Source organism: Marmota marmota, unplaced genomic scaffold (genome assembly GCF_001458135.2).
Source record: "Marmota marmota marmota unplaced genomic scaffold, marMar, whole genome shotgun sequence".
In the NCBI taxonomy this organism is placed as follows: domain Eukaryota; kingdom Metazoa; phylum Chordata; class Mammalia; order Rodentia; family Sciuridae; genus Marmota; species Marmota marmota.
Genome location: NW_025999999.1, coordinates 9,310,783 through 9,329,087, shown reverse-complemented (window position 1 = coordinate 9,329,087; position 18,305 = coordinate 9,310,783). Strand labels below are relative to the sequence as shown.

Here is an 18,305-nt window from a genome sequence, read left to right as displayed (position 1 = left end):
TCATATGTCAAATTAGTCAAATGAGCCAAGGGAATGCACTTGATAAAATGAAAGCATGATATTATACACATAGGTGAAGTAAAATATTAGACATAACTTCACTGTTGATTTTTGCCCACTTTAGAGCCCATAGTCAAAGGCCTCCAGGCTGTTCTGTAAGTAGAGGCCTAAGAATCCTTGATGAGTCTTCACATCATGGAGGAGGGCTGATACTGTGGGATCTTTCTTCATGGCTGCTATCCAGAGCTTAAGTTTTGGAGTGTGGGCTACACACCTGTGGAAGGAAGCCAGAAAAAGGTGTGAGCTAGGTAAACTAGATTGGCATCACAAAATCTTCTAAAGATCATTATCCTTGTCTGCAATTTAATTTTGTTTTCCTCTAACCTTTTTAAAGATTAAAAACATTTCCTTAAAGTGCATGTAATCACAGACTATTAGATTTTAAAGGTATCACAGAGCTCTTTGTTTTATAGAACAGGAATCTGAGAGTAAAGTGACTTGCTCAGTTTGCATAAGCACTTGTCCAAACTGAGAGACTGATAGCTTTTTAAGAGAGAATTTGGAAGACAAACAAGAATGTTAAATTTTAATTATTCTATCACCAGATTGTGACTAAAAAGTAATCCTAAATAGCTGTAGTCTCTAAGAAGTGGGAGAATGTCAGGGTGGCTGGCTGACAAAACTCAAAACATTTTAGAAAATAGCGTGGAAATCTTATTGGTAATTGGGAGGTTAACCCTGGTCATAGAATCCTGCAAAACATCCTTATAAAAATGTACATCCTATGGATTTTTAATCCAGAGGGAAGAAGTAAATTATGAAGCATTTTATTCCATGTCACAGAAATTTCCCACCCTCCAAGGAGTAGCAAATGTAAGTATATGACTTGCTTTAGATAGCATGGGACCCTCCTGTCTGTTTTCATGCATACCAGTTGTATTAAATATTTTAACTTTATTTTTTTTTTTAACTTTTATTTGTTCAGAAAAAGTACAATGTGTACTATTTCAACTATCCTAAATCATGGACATAATATTTGAAGGTCTTACTCATTTAGCTCCATTGCTTCCAGCCGTTCAAACCAGGGCCAGATGAGATAATCAATCATAGACACAGAATTGCCACCAAAGAAGGTTGTCTTCTTATTAGTCAGAACCTGAACATTAAAAACATAAAGAGTACTGGTAATTTGTGCATCTAGTAAGACTCATCATCAGAAACAATGAAGGCAAATTAAGTAAAGCATATGAGAGCAACATCTCTTATTTTGACATATCCAAGTTGGGTTTTTGTCTGATCAAAAGTTTAAACAGCTTTAGAGTCCATTGGATTGGCATAAAAAGAAACGATGAACAAAATAATCTGAAAAATGGAGAAAAACAGGTCACAAAGCATAAGATCCCTGTAAAATGCAGGACTTACATGCAGAATGTAGAAATAACTGGGAGTCAGTAAGAAAAATGGCAAAAAATTCATTAGAAAAATGAGCAAGAGGATGTCCAGATGGCCAATAATCATTTGAAAGGGGCTCAGCTACATTAGTTGTCATGGAAATGCAATTAAAACTAAAAAGCAATTGCACTGTGTATCAGTTAGAATGGCTAAATGAACAAGATGGAACCACTGCTGGTAAGAGTATAAATTGGTATAACAGGTTTTAGCAGCACGCATACTCTGTAACCTGGCAGTTCTACTTGGAAATGTAACATAAGTCAATCAAAATTCTGTAATAGTTCAAATGTGAAAATGTTAATTGGGATTACATTAGATAAGTTGTGTTGTAGTCAAACTGTAGAACACTGTACAAAGAACAGGAAAGAACTACACAACGTAAACTTAATATTGAACGAAAGACATCAAATCCAAAAGAGTGTGTATTATATCATTCCATTTGTATAAAACACAAAAAGAACCCAAACTGATATTCTGGTTCTTGATATGGGTCTGCTACCATGATTGTGTTCACTTTGAGAAAATCCATCATGTAGTACTCATATGCTTTGGGTGCTTCTCTGGTTGCAGTTTTTTCAATTAAGAAATGTCTTCAATATACCAGAAATAGACTGGATTAAACAAATGGAAATATACAGGAAAAATACTGTAAAACAGATGACAATTACTTGAAAACCAAGCACAAACAGGATGTTTCTGAAATTTAAGAAAGTGAATTGACATTAAGGTTTTGCCAAAGGGGAAAATTGAGACTCTTGTCTGGCTAACTAAACAAGCACCAAGAAATGTTTCCCTTTATAAATAAACTCCAGAATTTTTCTTAGGGCCCATGTAACATTATGCATTTTTGATTGATTATATCTACCCAACTATTCATCTCAGTAAATACTACTAAAATGCAATCATCTAAAGAATTATGTTCTGCATCTTTGCAGCTTTTACACTGTCCAACAGAAGAATATAAAATTATTCAGGAAGAAATATAACCCCTGCCCCCATCAATTACCATTAAGAAAATTTAACTGGTAATGAAAAATCTACTTCTGTAAAAAAAGACACCAGGCTCAAATGTTTTACAGAAACAGCCAGATTAGAAAAAAATAGGGAACATTACCCAACTCATTTTAAGAGGTTAGATCAGCCTGTAATCCCAGCTGTTCGGGAGGTCGAGGTAAGATGGCATATACAAGGCCAGTACAGACTCTGTCTCAAACAAATAAAAAGGGCTGGAGATGTACCCCCCAGTGAGAAAGCACCCCTCTGGCTTCTATACCCAGTACAAGAAAAAAGAAGTTAGACTATTTCCAGACAACAAAACAATTGAAGATACTGTGAGAATAGATTATGGGTCAGTTCAGTTAGGAACACATGTACAAAACTTTATTAAGGATTATATTAACTTTATGAACTACAGTACATAGGAAAGTCCATTGAGAACAAGGTTTTATCTCAGTTATGTTAGTTTGGTTAGACACCAGAAAAATCTATCAGTAGCACCACATTCACCAGATAAAAGGGGAGAATTCTGTGAACATTTCAGTAGATGTAACAGATGCCAAAAAAATTAAACATGATTTTTTTAAAAATTAGCAAATTGAAACTCCATGAAAAAAGTTTCAGAAAAAACTCACAGTAAACTTCGGTACTCATTCCCATAAATGACAGCAAGTGTGAATTCTCTCAGTAAAACTTAAGGCTGTGTATGAATGGAATATCTCAAGGCTAAGAGGAAGGCTCTGTCTCAAGCCTATATTACAGCCTCTCCAAAAAAGACAAAACACATCTGGGCTTCCTCAAGTGTTTGTGTGGTTCATGGCAATCTTTTTGCAGTGAGAAAAGTTTTATTATATAATACCAAGTGGGGGGGAAACACAATGACATCCATGCTCTGATCACATTTTTTAAAAATATAGACAAAGACTGGAAACAAGAATGTAAAAATGGAAACAGGTGACAAATTGTGGAGATGTGTATAATATTTTTCTCTTTTCTTTGTTATTTTAATGTCAATTTAACAAAGTATTTTAAAAACAAACCTTTGACAGTGCTTTTGGGTGTTTGGGTTTATATCATAAGCAGAACATCTTACAGCAATCAACTTTAAATTAATTTTTTTATTTTGAATTCTTCCTAATTGCCATAAAGTGACTTGGGAAATGGAAGTATGAAAAAAAGAGTAAAAGGAAAAGGAGGTAGATATAGAGTATCTTGTATCATGATCAAAGATATGAGAAATGATTACCTCCTCTAGCTTGCTGAATTCTTTCTTCAATTCTTCTTTTAGGCCAGACCAGTTTTCTTTATTTTGCCCTTTAATAAAGTTTGCCATCAAAGATGGTACCTAGGGAGAGAATGATTTCTTAGTGAATCAGTTTGAGGCTCACTACCTTAGCACTCCTACATAAAAACATGATTAATTTAGGCCCTAAGGAACTTAGTGAGAACCTGTCTCTAAATAAAAAAATCAAAAGGGCTGAGGATGGAGCTCATTGGTAAAGTGCCCCTGGCTTCAATCCCCAGTACAAAAACAAAAAAACAATAAAATTCTCATAGTATGATATTCCAAAAATGTCTCAGGTGCACCAAGTCCCTACATTAACAAAGGCCACAGAATGATCTTAGAAACAGTTTTGTAGACTAAGATGATATGTTGGTTAGGATTTTATGAATTGCTCATAGGATTATTGGGAGGCGGGGAGGGGAGGGGGGATAGTAGAGGATAGGAAAGGCAGCAGAATACAATAGAATAGTATGGCAGTATGTAAAAACGTGGATGTATAACCAATGTGATTCTGCAGTCTGTATATGGGGTAAAAATGGGAGTTCATAACCCACTTGAATCAAATGTATGAAATATGATATGTTAAGAGCTATGTAATGTTTTGAACAACTAATAAAAAAAATAAAATTTAAAAAAAAAAAAAAAGGATTGTTGGGAGGCCGAATAAACAGACCTGGATCTAAGAACACTCCAAAATCTGAGAACTGGCCTAATGGGAGGTGCCCACTGCTGCCAGTGGCAGCTGAGCATTAATGTTACAGCTCATGCTGCTGCCAGTGGATTCTGAGGTTATCACTAGTGCTACTAGCCCCCCGTGCCATTATTGTTCTGGAATTTAATCTTGTAACCTCCACTGCACCTGAGAGCTGGAAGCTTTGCCACCAGCAGCACCAGCGACCCTTACCAAGCTTCATATCATGTCTGAATTGAATGCTAACGTGTGTGATAGGAAGAACCTAGATCACAGGCAATGGCCCCAGTGGTAGAGGGAACTGGGGAAAGGGATTTTTCTGAGTTCTACCTTTCTACATAAAGAGGTGGTACAAACGGGATTACCTAAAGACATGACAGGTATAGTATCAGATGCTTCAATGCTTGTAGTGAAAGCACTGAATCTCCAATTTTACTTTTCATGCTCATTATTTCTGTATTTTAATATTTGGTCTTTAAGATCTCATTCAGAGAAGCACACTTAATCCGATTTAAATAAACAGGTACTTGTAAAAACATTAGAATCTCATGAAATCCCATCAATGTCAGTACAGCTTGCCCTTTTGGAACTGAAGGTTTGCAGGCAACAGTTGTCTGCATTTCCATCTCTACCTGATTTACTGGTTCTGTCTGCATTTCCATCTTCACTTGCCTTACCTTTTGTCTCTTCTTGTTTTCCGTATATCAGTTTCCACTCAATGCTCTTCCATTTTTGCTTCCCCTAAAGATGAACTTCTGTGGCTTTGATTTTTCAAGTCTCCTTTATCTATTTTATACTGATTTATACTGACACACACACATCCACTTGTTTTTTTTCCTTAACACCTTTACTGAATTAGTTTCTGTGTCAAAATTTCTAAATTCCCAGGAGAGAAGATGACTAGCCAGGTATGGCAAGGCGGGATTGGGGTTTATTTCTGGACTAATGAGCTGTGGCCAGGAGAGCAGGATCATAAGCCATCTTTTTTTGAAAGTGAACAGGGAAATAATGGTGGGAATCTTCAGCTTTACTTTTCATGCTCATTTTCTTTTTGGATGGTACAATGAATTTTGGAACCAATTTTTAAACACCCCAACATTTCTTGTAAAAGTCACATTCCATTTCCACCAACTTTAACAGCAGCCACTCTGCTTTTCTTTGACCCTTATCCTGGGAAGCCACATGATTCTCTCCTCCCTTCCCTATACCTTTGCAATACTCCTAAAACAAGAAGATCTCCCTATAAATCTCTCAAATATTTTAAGTATTTTTAAAACACATTCTTTCTTTAGAGGCAAAGCATTCCTTTATATACTAACCATGTTACCAAGGTAATAATGTTTAAAGGGATGTAGTAGGACATTGCTATTCTGGGTATCTACATACACATCCACTGGTTTTTCTTTGCTGATACTAATTGTTAACAAATCCATGTTGATGCTAATTAATGATGTAAACATTTCTTAAGGGATTCCATTTATTCAGTCAGCTGAGAGTTAGGGCCAACACAGAGTTGATGCTCACTGCTAGATGCTATGACTGTAACAAGAGCTAACACTGAGTAGGTCCCATGAGACAGACTCTGCTCTAGGTGTTTCATATTAATTGATTTTTACCTCATGAGATGGGAATAATTATACTTATTTGAAAATGATGAACTAACTAAATAAATAATTAAAAATGATGAACTTAAGAGGCAAAGTAACAAGTAACTTGCTCAGAGTCACACAATGTGCAAGTAGCCAAGCTGGTCACAAATGCAAGCAGTGGACCAAGAGTGATCAAAACACAGCCTCCACACTCACAGAGCTCACATTGCCAGTGCAATACATGGGCAAATGGTGGGTGATTACGAGGGCCAAGTGTCACAACAGGGAAGTGAGCATATCTGGGACACAGAGTAGAGCACTGACCAGCCCAGACAGACATCTGGAAGGTAGCAATACCCAGGCAGATATGTGAAAGATGCCTGGGGAATAACCAGGCCAGGTAAGACTGTGAGAGCCTTGTCCATCAGGAGTTGAGAAAGAGAAGGTTCCAAGTATGGGGCAAAGTGCAGAATGACTGGAAAACAAAATGTCAGAAGAGTGAAAAGAGAACACTTTGGAGAGGTAAGAGGGAACCAGATCATGGAAGGACTTATGGGACATATCAAGCTGACAAGAGCATATTGCTCTATTGTCTTCCACTCCCAAATCACTGAACCATCATAAATTACAGTGTTGATTTACTTAAAAAAACAAAGCATTTTCAAATAGAAACTGAAATTCCTTGTATACCCACCTTAGAAAATAACTCAAAGACCATCTTTTGGCAAGCTTTTTCATAAGGGTCATCCGGCAACAGCTTCTTCCCGGGATATGCTTCATCCAGGTACTCACAAGTGATGGTAGATTCAGAGATCAACTGACCCTGACTGTTTTCCAGAACTGGCACTAAACCCAGGGGATTCTTCTTGAAATACCACTCAGGCTTATTTCTCAGGTTGATATTGATGATTTCATGCCTGAAAGATACAAGACTATGAAGAGACTGAACCATTTTCTGTATTTCTGTATAAATTTTTAAGTCCCACCATCTACTTAGTTCAGACCCCAATTTTAGGGGTTATTTCTGCCTTGATTTCCTCCATACCAGTTTTTTGTTGTTGTTTGTTTGTTTGTTTTAAGAATTTGAATATTTTAGCTGGCTGTGGTAGCACACATTTGTAATCCCAGCTATTTGAGAGGCAAAGGCAGGAGGATCACAAGTTTGAGCCAGCCTTGGCTACTTAGTGTGGGCCAGTCTCAAAATAAAAAAAAAAATTAAAGAGAGCTGGGAATGTAACTCCATGGTAAAGCACCTGAGTTCAATCCCTAATACCTAAACAAATAAATAAAAATTAAAAAGAATATGACTATTTTGACTATTCAACTGTTTTGACTATTCCACTTCCTATGAGTGGAATCATGTAGTATTTATCTGAGTGATTTATTTTACTTAGCATAAGGTTCTCAGGGTCCATCTATGTTGTCACATATTGCAGAATTCCCTTTTTAAAGGTGGAACAGTATGTACTTATCACATTTTCTTGATTTATTTATCTATGGATGGATATTGGCATTAGACCAATTGTGTAAGAGTGCTAATATCTCTTTGAGATCCTGATATTGATCTCAAAGAAATGGGCATCTAATTGAATTGTATCCACTACACACCATACAAGAATTAACATGATAAAATTCAGTTTCTTTCACTTTGATTCAATTACTCTGAATTTAACAACAACAACCAAAAAAAAAAAAACTTCCTTTTTTTTCCCCCAAGAGTTATTAAGGGATCTTAAAAAATTCACTCACAAAATAAACTTTCAAATTAAATCCCCATAAGTTGTTATGCTTTTTAAAATGTAACTAGTTTTAAAGCATTCAAGTTAAACCAAAAAAGGAAAAAAACAGGTGAAGTCCAGGCTATTTTCAGACTGTAATTAGAACTACCATGTATCTTGCTTGAGAGATTAAAGAAGAAATAAAAGAAGGGCAAATGTCATGTAATTGTTAAAACCAGATTTATATAATTGTCAAAGCTGGATCAGTGTCCAATAGAAGAATTACTCAAAAGTAATAGACACCAACATCTTTGTTTCCTGTTTCTCCATGCATAGCAGTAGCTAGAGCAGTATTTGGTGTGAGATTTTAAATAAATAATCCTCTGTAGAAACACATGAATAATCAATTTGAACGTGTGTGTGTGTGTGTGTGTGTGTATTAAAAGGCTCATGTGCTGACACAATACTGAATGCATTCACATTCCAGCCAATTATGAAGAAAAACAGGAATCCCTGCCAAAGAATTATCAACATTTTTTGAAAATTTATATTATGAAAACAAAAGGTAGATCCTGGGCTTTTGCCATCAAGAAGTCTCTCAGAATACACATGCATTTTGAGCCAACAATATACCAGTACCCCCACTCCCAAAGCTGGAAGATATACCTTTTAGGGAAAACCATAATTGAATAGTTACATCATGTGGTAAAAATCTAGTACTTCACCAGTAAAAGTTTCCTGGGGTTCAAAGTTAAAACTGATCCATCAACATAGTAGACCTCTATTGTATGCACTACCTCCCCCACTAGAGCCTCCCTCCCCACTATTATGGTAAAATAATTTCATTTTTCTTTAGAAAACTGTCTCAGTAAGATAGATGTTTTCAACCTAAGGTTCCAGAGGGAGTCACATAACTCATGACTTTGATCCCCTGAATCCATTATGTCCTACTCCTAGATTATCCATCACATAAGTATAAGAAATGTTTTTTAATCCAATTTTAATCTTACTTGGAATGAAAGATTACAGTGTTTTAGATAAGCATTACTAAATAATGAACATCTTATGTTCTCAAAATCATAATTTCATCCAAATGAAATGCAAGTCTTAGGGAAGTGGTAGCTAATCCAAAAATAATTTTTCTTTCAAAATCATCTTACATTTCTTTTCAGGAGAGTGTCTACTTAACCAATTTTCCCCTTAGATGATTAAAATTACAAACTCTAAGCCCATAGAAGGAAAACTCCTTTAAGAACGTTGTTTTAAATTTCCACAGAGCCTTCTACACCACCGGTATCTAATAAAGGTTCAAAAGATTCCCCAGGTCACTGGAAAGGAAGTTGTTCCAATGGACACCAGGCATAAGAAAAACCAAGTGACCTGTCCATTATGAATAACCCATCAGTCAACAACTGATAGTTTCAATAATGAGGCTTCGCAAAAGACTGAATTTTTAGGCACAGACAATTCATACATATATACTTTTAGTTGTCAATGGAACTTTATTTTACTTATTTATATGTGGTGCTAAGGATAGAACCCAGGGGTTCACACATGCTAGGCAAGCGCTTTATCACTGAGCTACTACCCCAGACCCAGACACTTTATTTTATGTTGACTAAAGTAACAACACAATCTACCGGGGTGTAGCCAGGATATTTAACTCAGCGCTCTTCCAAGGAGGGTCAACCCTGTACTAGGGCAAATTACTGTTTCGGAAGGCTCCATAGAGCACCCATGAGTAATAACCGGACAAGAATGAATAGTCACCAGGGTGTGAAAGCAGAAAACACGGAACCAGGAACCTGGGGCCTACCAGAGCTAAACTGCTGCCAATGATCGCCAGTGATCTTATCCAAGAGAGATCTTGGGCAAATCACTAACTTTACGGCACCTTTAGCTTCTCCAATTCTTTATAAAATGTTGGTTAATATGGAATGAGCTGTCCTAAACTAGGGGAGTCTGTGCCATTTTTCCCTCTTGAGGAAAGGGTCTGTAATTTGCCATATTCCCCACAAAAGGCTGACAATATACTGTCGTAAAACACAAAAAGATCTCCAAATGCCCTCTCCAAAATTCCCAGCCCTGCCGCCCGCCGCAGTCGCCTCTCTGCAGGATCCGGGAGTGCCTGGTGCCTCCGTTCTTACTCGATTCCTTTGGCCTTCAGGACCAACAGCGTCCTCTGGGCAAACGGACAGAACCTCATGCTGTAGACGCGGATCAAGCCTTCCGGGACCGGCCCTGGGGGCGCGCTTCCTGCCGGGGAGAAGCAGAGGCGGTTACGGTCCCCGCACCAGCGACCTTCAGCCTCCCGCGGTCCCCCCAGACGCCACGGAAAGAACCCCGCAACACGGCCCGGGCCCGTTCCCCATCCGCGCGACTCGGCTCCCGGAGTAGCCTCACCCAACACGCGGCTCGGGGGCACCGAGATCACCCGCTCCTGGCGGCAGGCAGGCCTCACCCTTTGCTACGCTCCTGGCTGATCCCCCCGACATCGTGGCGCAGCGCCGGCCGAATTCTCCACGCCTCGGCTCTGGGGTTTGCAGGCGATTCAGGAAATAGGTAGCTCCTCCCTCCCAGCTCAAAAGTGCCTGCCCCCGGCTGCCGCCAACTCCGCCCGAACTGTGTCCCCAGACCCCGTGCAGCCTGCACTCTGGAGAGAACGCACGCGCGCAGCGAGCCGAATAGGTGCCGGCGACCGACGTGCGCAGTCCATATCCCAGCCTCACTAAGAAGAAAGCCGCGGCGATGCAGGCCGAGGGGCTAGAGGAGCAATGTAGTCAAACAGCCGGATGCGCCCCCATCCAGCCTCCTGGTTTTAAGAGATATCCCTTAAAACACGGGAGGGGGTTGTCGTGTCAGTCTCCTACAGGCCAAGATCTTCTGCCACCGGGAATGCACAAAAGGAGATCAAAATTCTCAGACCAAAACTGGTCTCCTGTCCACCCTGTACCTATGACCTTGACCCTGCCCCTGACCTCCCTACCTCCCAGACCATCCTGACCCCAGACCAGGAAGGCGCTCCCAGGCGGTTTTCAAGGGGCATGGTCTTGGGACTGTTTCTCGCCCTGGGGGCCCTCGCTCGCATCGCAGCGCCCCCTTGGTTCAACGGCTTCCTACACTTAAGCACCTGTGGCAGGTACACATTCAGTATTTCAGAGAGCTCTCTCCAAAGGCTCCTGTTCTCCAGACCCCCATGGCTTGTTGCAGGTCTCCGAGCCGCCTGGACAGCCTTTTTCTTTTTCTGCCAGTACTTGCTTGAAGTGACAACTGGGAGGGACACTGCCCCTACTCTCACCCACAGGACACCTTTTAACCTGAAAGAGTGCAAATGTGGATATTATTAACCTCCCAAGAGTGGTGCTGCTTCCAAAAATCAAATATTTGTATTTCGAAACCCTTATTACAGAACGGGATCAGAGTTAAAGAAGCCAACTGAGTGGATTTAGCCTTCTGGGTCTACGGAAAAAATGGTCTGGCCAGAGGATGCACTCAAACAGCCCCTTTAATTTAGAGATCAGGAAAGTTGGTTTCTGGGGCACCATGATACACGTAAGGGGGAAAAAAAAAGACTATTCAATCATTTGCTTGCCTGCCTAGTTTTAAAAGCTGAAATCTCCTGGACTGGTCTGGAAGGGGATGTCTGTTTAATTTTGCTTGGCTCTGTTATGGGAGGGGCAAAGAATGAGATGATAAGCTTGCAGTCTTGGAGCTCCCTGCCTGTTTTGACCCTGGTTCTCCCCCTGTGTTAGTTTACTACAGTTAGAGTAACAAAGTACCAGCGTGGTTTAACCAGCAGAAACATGTCTCACATCTCTAGAGGCTAGAAGTCCAAGATGAAAGCGTCACCAAGGTAGCTTCCTTCTGAGGACTGTTAAGGAGTATTTGCTCTATGCTTCTACCAGCTTCTGGTGGTTGGAGGCAATCTTTGGTGTCCCTAGGTACAAAAGCCTCAGCCAGTCTCTTTCTTCATCTTCACAAGGAATCCTCTGTGCTCATGTCCATCAAATTTTTTTCTTTTTAATCAGGACCTCAGTCACACTGAGTTAGGGTCACACTCCAGTATGACCTCATCCTAATTTATCTAATTACATCTGCTACAGCCCTATTTCCAAATAAGGCCACATTCAGAGGTGCTGGGGATTAGGACATTACAGTATGTATGAAGTTGTTGGTGGACACAGTTCAACCCATTGCCCCTTATTATCCCTGTGGAAGCAGGCAAGTCACTAACCTGTGTATTTCAGTTTCCTCGTATAAAATGGGATGGTAAAAACTTAATGCTTTTATAGAGTTCAAGGAAGGATTAAATTAGTTAATACATAGAAAGCATTTAAATATTACATGGCACAGAATAAATGTTAAATAAATAATATCATTACTACATATTTCTGTTTAATTAAATAGGCAAAAATAAAACTAAATTTAAAACATGAGCCTTGCTTTACTCTATTTAAGGAAATAAAAATTTTAGGAGCACTTTTTTTATTAGTTGTAATCAGTTATACATGACAGTAGAAAGCTCTTCGATTCATTGTACACAAATGGAGCAGAATTTTTCACTTCTCTGTTTGTACATGAAATAGGTCACACCAGTTAACACTGTAAGGGTGTTTTGTAACTTTAGAATTAATCTGCCTGTAGTATCCTGTACACTCATTTAAAAATTTAGCACAGCCTGTTACTATGTATCCAGTCTGGACCAGGCAGTTCAGCCTGCATGTAAATCACCTTCCTTCCCAGGCCCCACAGGGAAGAGAAATGACTTGCAACTATGTAACAGGGTCAAATATCTGTATAGCCTGTTTTATATAAAAGTCCTTTCTATGTGCAGTATTTCATTTGATCTTCACAACACTCCTGGGAGCATAACCAGGAAAATATTATCTAATTTGCTTTACAGATGATGAAGCTAAGTGACCTTCCCAGTTACTGCATACCTACCAAGAGTCAGAATAAGAACCATGAAATTTTAGGCTGAAGGCTTTTTCCTCTAAATTTCATAACCTCTGAGAGTCTAATCTGAACTCAGATATGTTCAACACTTTAGTCACATATTCTTCTTGTTGACTCAAGTTTTTATCATAGACTATATCCCAACACCTGGTTCTTCATACCATGCCAGTTTCCTATCCATGAAAAAGCTACTAGCATGTAATATTTTGGGAAATGATTTTTTTGTCTCTTATACAAAGGAACATAAGCAATAGGAAAAGTCCCTAGAAAGACCAAGGAAACTGATGGGAAATCAGAAGAAAAGGTATAAAATAAAATATAGTGATGAACTGTATAACCGTTGAGCTTTGTCTTTTATGAGATGTTAAAACAGAGGAAACCTGAGCTCTTGAAGACATTTCAAGTCTTTATGAAATCATTCAATGTGGGAATGATAGTGAACCAGGACCTTCAAATGCTTGTTTAGAGTTTAAATATGAAATGTCTCCCAAAGACTCATGAGTTGAAGGCTTGGTCCCCAGTGCGGCAAGGTTTAAATGTGGGGCAGGAAATGATTCCAACACAAGGGCTCTAACCTCATCAACATATTAATCCATTTGATGGATTAATAATTTGAATGGACCAGGCATGGTGGCACCCAAAAATCTGAGGTGGGAAATCCCAAGTTCAAAGCCAGCCTCAGCAATTTAATGAGGTTGTAAGTAACTTAGCGAGAGCCTGTCTCAAAATCAAAATGGGCTGGGGATGTGCCTCAGTGGTAAGGCACCCCTGAGTTCAATCCCTGATACAAAATAATAATAATAATAATAATAATAATAATAATAATAATAATAATAATAGTTTTTTAGAATGGATTATTAGGAAGGTGATGGAAACCGTAGGAGGTGGAATCTATTAGAGGAACTAAGTCTCTTGGGAACACATCCTAGAAGGGTATTTCCTATACCCTGTCCTTTCCTTGTTTTTTCTGCTTCCTGGCTTCTAGAAACTGAGCATATTTCTTCTTCTTCTCTTTCTTCTCCTTCTCCTTCTCCTCCTCCTCCTTCTTTTTCTTCTTTTAACTCAAAAAGTGTTAGTATTGAATTTAACAATTTAACAAGATTATTCTAAAAATTTAAATTTAACAACAATTTAACAATATTATTCTAAAACTTTACAAAGAATTCCAGAAATCCAAGAATATAGCCAAAACTTTCATGCAAAATCAGACACTTCTACCACGCTCTTCTTTATGATGTTCCACCTCACCTAGAGCAATGGAGTTGGCTGACCACAGACTGAGACCTCTGAAATTGTGAACCAAAATAAATCTTCCGTTCTTTGAGTTGTTTTTTCTCAGGTATTTGACACAGTGATGGAAAGACTGACTAATAGCTTGGTACTTGATGCTCTGCCAAAGTACTATTTTAAGTATTAAGTATGCCACAGTGCAAACTGACTTATGTTTTTATTCCCTAATGATCCTTGGATTAATTTAAATTAAGTCCATGTTAGAGTCCATGGATGTCAGTGTTCTGCAAAATTGGCTGGGATCCAATTTTGCAGAACACTGACATCTCAGAAATCATTCTACCCCACCCATCTCTGTTCCCTCTACAACTGCCACCAGGGGTAACTTCTGTCTGTTTTTAACTGTATTTTGTTACTCTTATAAGTTCCATTGCTTTTTCTTATTTTATCTTTCACTAGATACTATTTTGTCGAACTTTATTGGCGTAGTACCATTCATAGAACCTGTAACATGTGTCCAGGGCAGGGGGCCATACTTTAGAGTGCCCATGCCTTTGCGGTGTGGGATCCGGCACTCAGCACTACTCCAGCATCACCATAACTGTAAAGGTCTTCTGCTGTGACTTCATATTTGCTTTATGTCCATGAGACAAGATTTCCTTGCATGAATGCTGTGAGATTTTGTGTGTTGAGCCCCTGCCAACATCTACTTAAGGAGTATGGGAGAGTCTAAATGGCAAAAGTGTTTGGATAACAGAAAAGATAGATTCAAGCATTTGTCATTCCTTCTTTTCAGAGAGCATGAATCATTCATTCAGTGTTCATTCCTGATAAACTAGGTATCGTTTCCCATCAGGATCAAAATGACCAATTTTTTGCCTCTCTGTGGTTCTGGTTTTGTGATTCCAGGGGTTCTCATGGATTAGTGTGAAATTATAGAACAAATTCCATTATTCCCACATTTATAAATGCATGCATGTCTAAATATAACATGTATAAAGATTGATATTAATTCTTTCCTTTGATAATTAAATGCACACAGAAAATTTGAATTATAAACGTTTTTGTTTATATAAAATATTTAACAAGATGTAAATTAAATAAAATTTTTAGCTTTAAGCCATTTTGTCTTGGATTCTTTATTTTCTATACTTATAATTGGTGTTTGATTTTTAAATTTTTTTGTATTTTTTAAATTTGTTTTAATTAGTTACACATGACAGTACAATGACCTTGACATATCATACATTTGATTTTTAAATTTTAAGAAACAGTTTTTTGGGGGAGGTACTGGGGATTGGACTCAGGAGCACTTGGTCACTGAGTCACATATTCAGACCTATTGTCTTTTATTTAGAGACAGGGTCTCACTGAGTTGCTTAGTGCCTTGTTTTTGCTGAGTCTGGCTTTGAATTCTTGACCCTCCTGCCTTAGCCTCCCCAGCCACTGGGATAACAGGCATGCACCACCGTGCCTGGGGTTATTAAGAACCAATTTAAAACAGTTGAGCAAATGGTTTTTAGGTCTCCATTTATATTATTATTATTACTTTTTCTTGGTGGTACTAGGAATAGAACCCAAGGGTGATTTACCAGTGAGCTATGCCCCCAGTCCTTTTTCTTATTTAAAGACAGGGTCTCATTAAGTTGACCTAACTGTCCTTGAACTTGCTGTACTCCTGCCTGAGCCTCCTAAATCTTTAGGATTACAGATGTACACCATTGCCCCAAACTCCATTTATATTCTTTCCTTGGAATTAGGAGTGGGCCTGTTGTTACAAGCCTCTCTTGTGAACTTTCTTGGTCCCTTCCATTAAAGCACTAGAATCATATGTTTGAAATATTGTTTGCTTTCCATGTTTCAACCAAGTGCAGCCTCAAGAAAAGGTAAGAAACCTCAGAAAAGAAATTTCATGATAAGATTATGCTCCACAGAAACTATAAAAATATTCTAAAATGTACTCTGAATATATTAGATTAAATGCACAAAACAATAACACTAAGTCATTCTTCCTAAGTGACTCAATATCTCCATATAAATGTAACTTCTTCCCATATTATTTGTTCTAAAACTTCTACAAGTCATGAAAGATTTTCTGTTCTTCCTCCTTTTCTGAAAAATGCTCAATTCAAATTAAAGGCCTAATTAAAATTTACAAGTTTACACATCTCCTGGAAACAATTCTTGAAGACAGTTAACACTACCTTGGTTAAAATCCACTTGAAAGTTGTAAGCTTTGGGGTAAGAAGTTTAACTTTTCTGAGACTTGCTTTCACTATATGTACAGTAGGTCTAAATCAGTTTATGCTTTAGAAGAACATAAGGTGGCAGGCACAGCATTATACAAGAAAGTACAAGGATGAGTCTAGGAGAAGACTCAAAAGGCTGGCTCAAGTTTACCCAAGAGACAATGTCACTAGCAGAGGATGCCTATATAAGTACTCATAAGATCACATTCCTTTTCTTCCTGTATCAATTTCTAACTCTACAAATGTGTAATGAAATTATGTCTATCCCTCCATGGACCCCACCATTAAGGAAAGAATTTTATCTGTTTTTTTTTTTCCTAAGTAACTAGCACAATGCAAGAATGCATGGGTGATGCTCTGTAAATGAAGGAGAGAAGGTGATGTAAAAGAAATGTGAAATTTGTCAAAATCAAAATAGAACCACTAGTATTGACCTTCTCAAAAAAAGGGAGGGGAGTCTGGGGGTGATGAAGACAGCATTCTCATTCACAGGATTGCCTGATAATAACTAGCACAAAAGACTTTACCAAACCAACTTTGCAAGAGGCCACCACCTTATGCAAAATGTACTAGGACATCTGCTCATCAACAGTCTGTTCAACCTCAGACCAACACTGCTCTTGATATTAATAACAGGAGTAAAGGACTATTGTTTCAAAATGTCTGATGTAATCCTCCTTATTTTTATCTTTAAGATTTCTCCTTGCCTCAATCTCTTGGAATATGCCTATAGTTTATTATGATCCGTGTATTGTCATTGCCATTCTCACCTATTCTCAAATACATTTCACTTTCTTTGGAGAATTTCTCTCTTTGCTTTTTGTTTAAGTTGGTAATGGCAAGACGGAAAGAAGAGAAAGAATAAAGAAAAGAAGGAGGGTCAAGGAAAAAGGAGAAGAAAGGAGAGGATGAGAGAGGGAGTGGGGAAAGAAGAGAAGCAATGACAAGCTGCTGGCCGATTCATCAGCTTACTTCCTGAAGCTGTCTTCTTCCTTGAGGTAGCAGAAAGCACATTTGAAAGTGTTTTTCAGCAACTGAGGATTGGACATTCTGGATTTAGTCTAGCCCTGAATTTAAGTCCCACCAGCTTTCAGCCTTGGGTAAGTCACTTCTCAGTTTCCTTGTGGGTAATACGGGCTGATGGGGCATATGAAGAGTCAATGAGATATTGTCTGTATGGCGCTCGAAACAAAGTTTGGCATGGTCAGCACTCAAAATAATAGCTGTTCGAGATTTATTCATATTGTAATTATTTGCTTAGGATGGTACCACTTCAGCACCCGTCCCCAGGGGCCCGCCCTTCGCTTCGCTCGCGCTCGCCCATTGGCAGAAACGCGGAAGCACTTTCACCAATCCGCTTGACTCCGCAAGACCCGTGCAAAGGGCGGAGCCAATGGGCGCAGGGTTACAGTCTCCTGGATACGGCTGTAAACAGTGGAGGTTTCTCTAGCCTCGAAGCCCCAACAGCCGAGTAACCGTTACAGACCCCAACTCGGTCCGGCGCTTGCTGCCCGCCGCCCCGCCGAGGCTCATGGCACAAAACAGGGAAGGAGAAGAAAGTCCCTACGCTGTCTCTTCCCCCAGCGGCGCGACGCTGTCGGTGAGGTGCGGCGTCCACAGCCCCCGGCCGAAATTAAGTCTTGCGGAAACTCCTGACCTGCGTGTCTTCCCTACCCTCCGCTTCATCGCCTTCCGTAGACCCGTCCTCCCCGCAACTTCGCCTTCTTCTCCGCCACCCACAACCCTCCTCACAGACTCAGTCCTGTGTGACCTTTTATGACCGCTCTTCCTCCCCCTTATTCAAGAAGGGACTCCAGGCCCCTACCGGTTTCCCGCCTCCCCCTACCCCTTCCATTTTTCTGCCATTCTGACCCTTGCGCGCTTGCCTTTTATTCCTCTGCACAACCTTTCATTTCTACTTCCTTTCTTTGGCTAAGTGTTGCCTGCAGTGACCTGGTTCCCCTAGCCTTTCATACATATCACCTGCCCCACCCCCCATCCCACGGATAGCCCCCATTCCGTTCTTGCAATATTTCGTGACATTCCCCCCCCCCCAACCAAAAATCAAAATTACGGACGTCAAATCCTTGCTTTTCTCTCCATCCATCTAACTGGATTGATCGTCGCATTCGTAGCTAG

The 18,305-nt window shown here is 39.4% G+C and overlaps 2 protein-coding genes across 7 annotated transcripts in view; one reads left to right on the top strand and one right to left on the bottom strand.

Annotated features, from left to right (window-relative positions):
* Positions 1–34: 34 nt before the first annotated feature.
* On the bottom strand, positions 35–10,766 carry Gsto1 (glutathione S-transferase omega 1). 2 transcript variants are annotated; one of them, XM_015494761.2, is made up of 6 exons: positions 10,193–10,766; positions 9,879–9,987; positions 6,708–6,930; positions 3,695–3,793; positions 1,050–1,156; positions 35–274 (listed from the first exon to the last, which is right to left on the bottom strand). In XM_015494761.2, exons 1-6 carry the CDS (start codon positions 10,224–10,226, stop codon positions 121–123), a joined length of 726 nt encoding a protein of 241 aa, XP_015350247.1. In that variant the 5' UTR covers positions 10,227–10,766; the 3' UTR covers positions 35–120. The 2 variants fall into 2 exon arrangements, with proteins under 2 accessions (XP_015350247.1, XP_048663246.1); XM_048807289.1 differs by lacking the exon at positions 10,193–10,766 and adding an exon at positions 10,135–10,156.
* A 6,800-nt stretch (positions 10,767–17,566) lies between these two features.
* The window catches only part of Cfap43 (cilia and flagella associated protein 43), an 88,695-nt gene continuing 87,956 nt past the window's right edge, over positions 17,567–18,305 (top strand). For 4 of the 5 annotated variants that reach the window (XM_048807286.1, XM_048807284.1, XM_048807285.1 and 1 more), the window contains exon 1: positions 17,567–17,771. In XM_048807286.1, the coding sequence (XP_048663243.1) occupies positions 17,698–17,771 (74 nt within the window). In that variant the 5' untranslated portion in view covers positions 17,567–17,697. The remainder of the gene's footprint in view (positions 17,772–18,305) is intronic. The other variant, XM_015494760.2, reaches the window with a different exon arrangement.

What these genes read in the sequence shown, in the direction of transcription:
- Gsto1 (XM_015494761.2), bottom strand. Translation starts at nt 10,226, where the DNA reads ATGTCGGGGGGATCAGCCAGGAGCGTAGCAAAGG. An exon ending in AGCCAGGAGCGTAGCAAAGG is followed by an intron (nt 9,988 to 10,192) that starts GTGAGGCCTGCC and finishes TCTCCCCGGCAG; the next exon opens with GAAGCGCGCCCCCAGGGCCG. An exon ending in TCTTTGAGTTATTTTCTAAG is followed by an intron (nt 3,794 to 6,707) that starts GTGGGTATACAA and finishes TTCTCTCCCTAG; the next exon opens with GTACCATCTTTGATGGCAAA.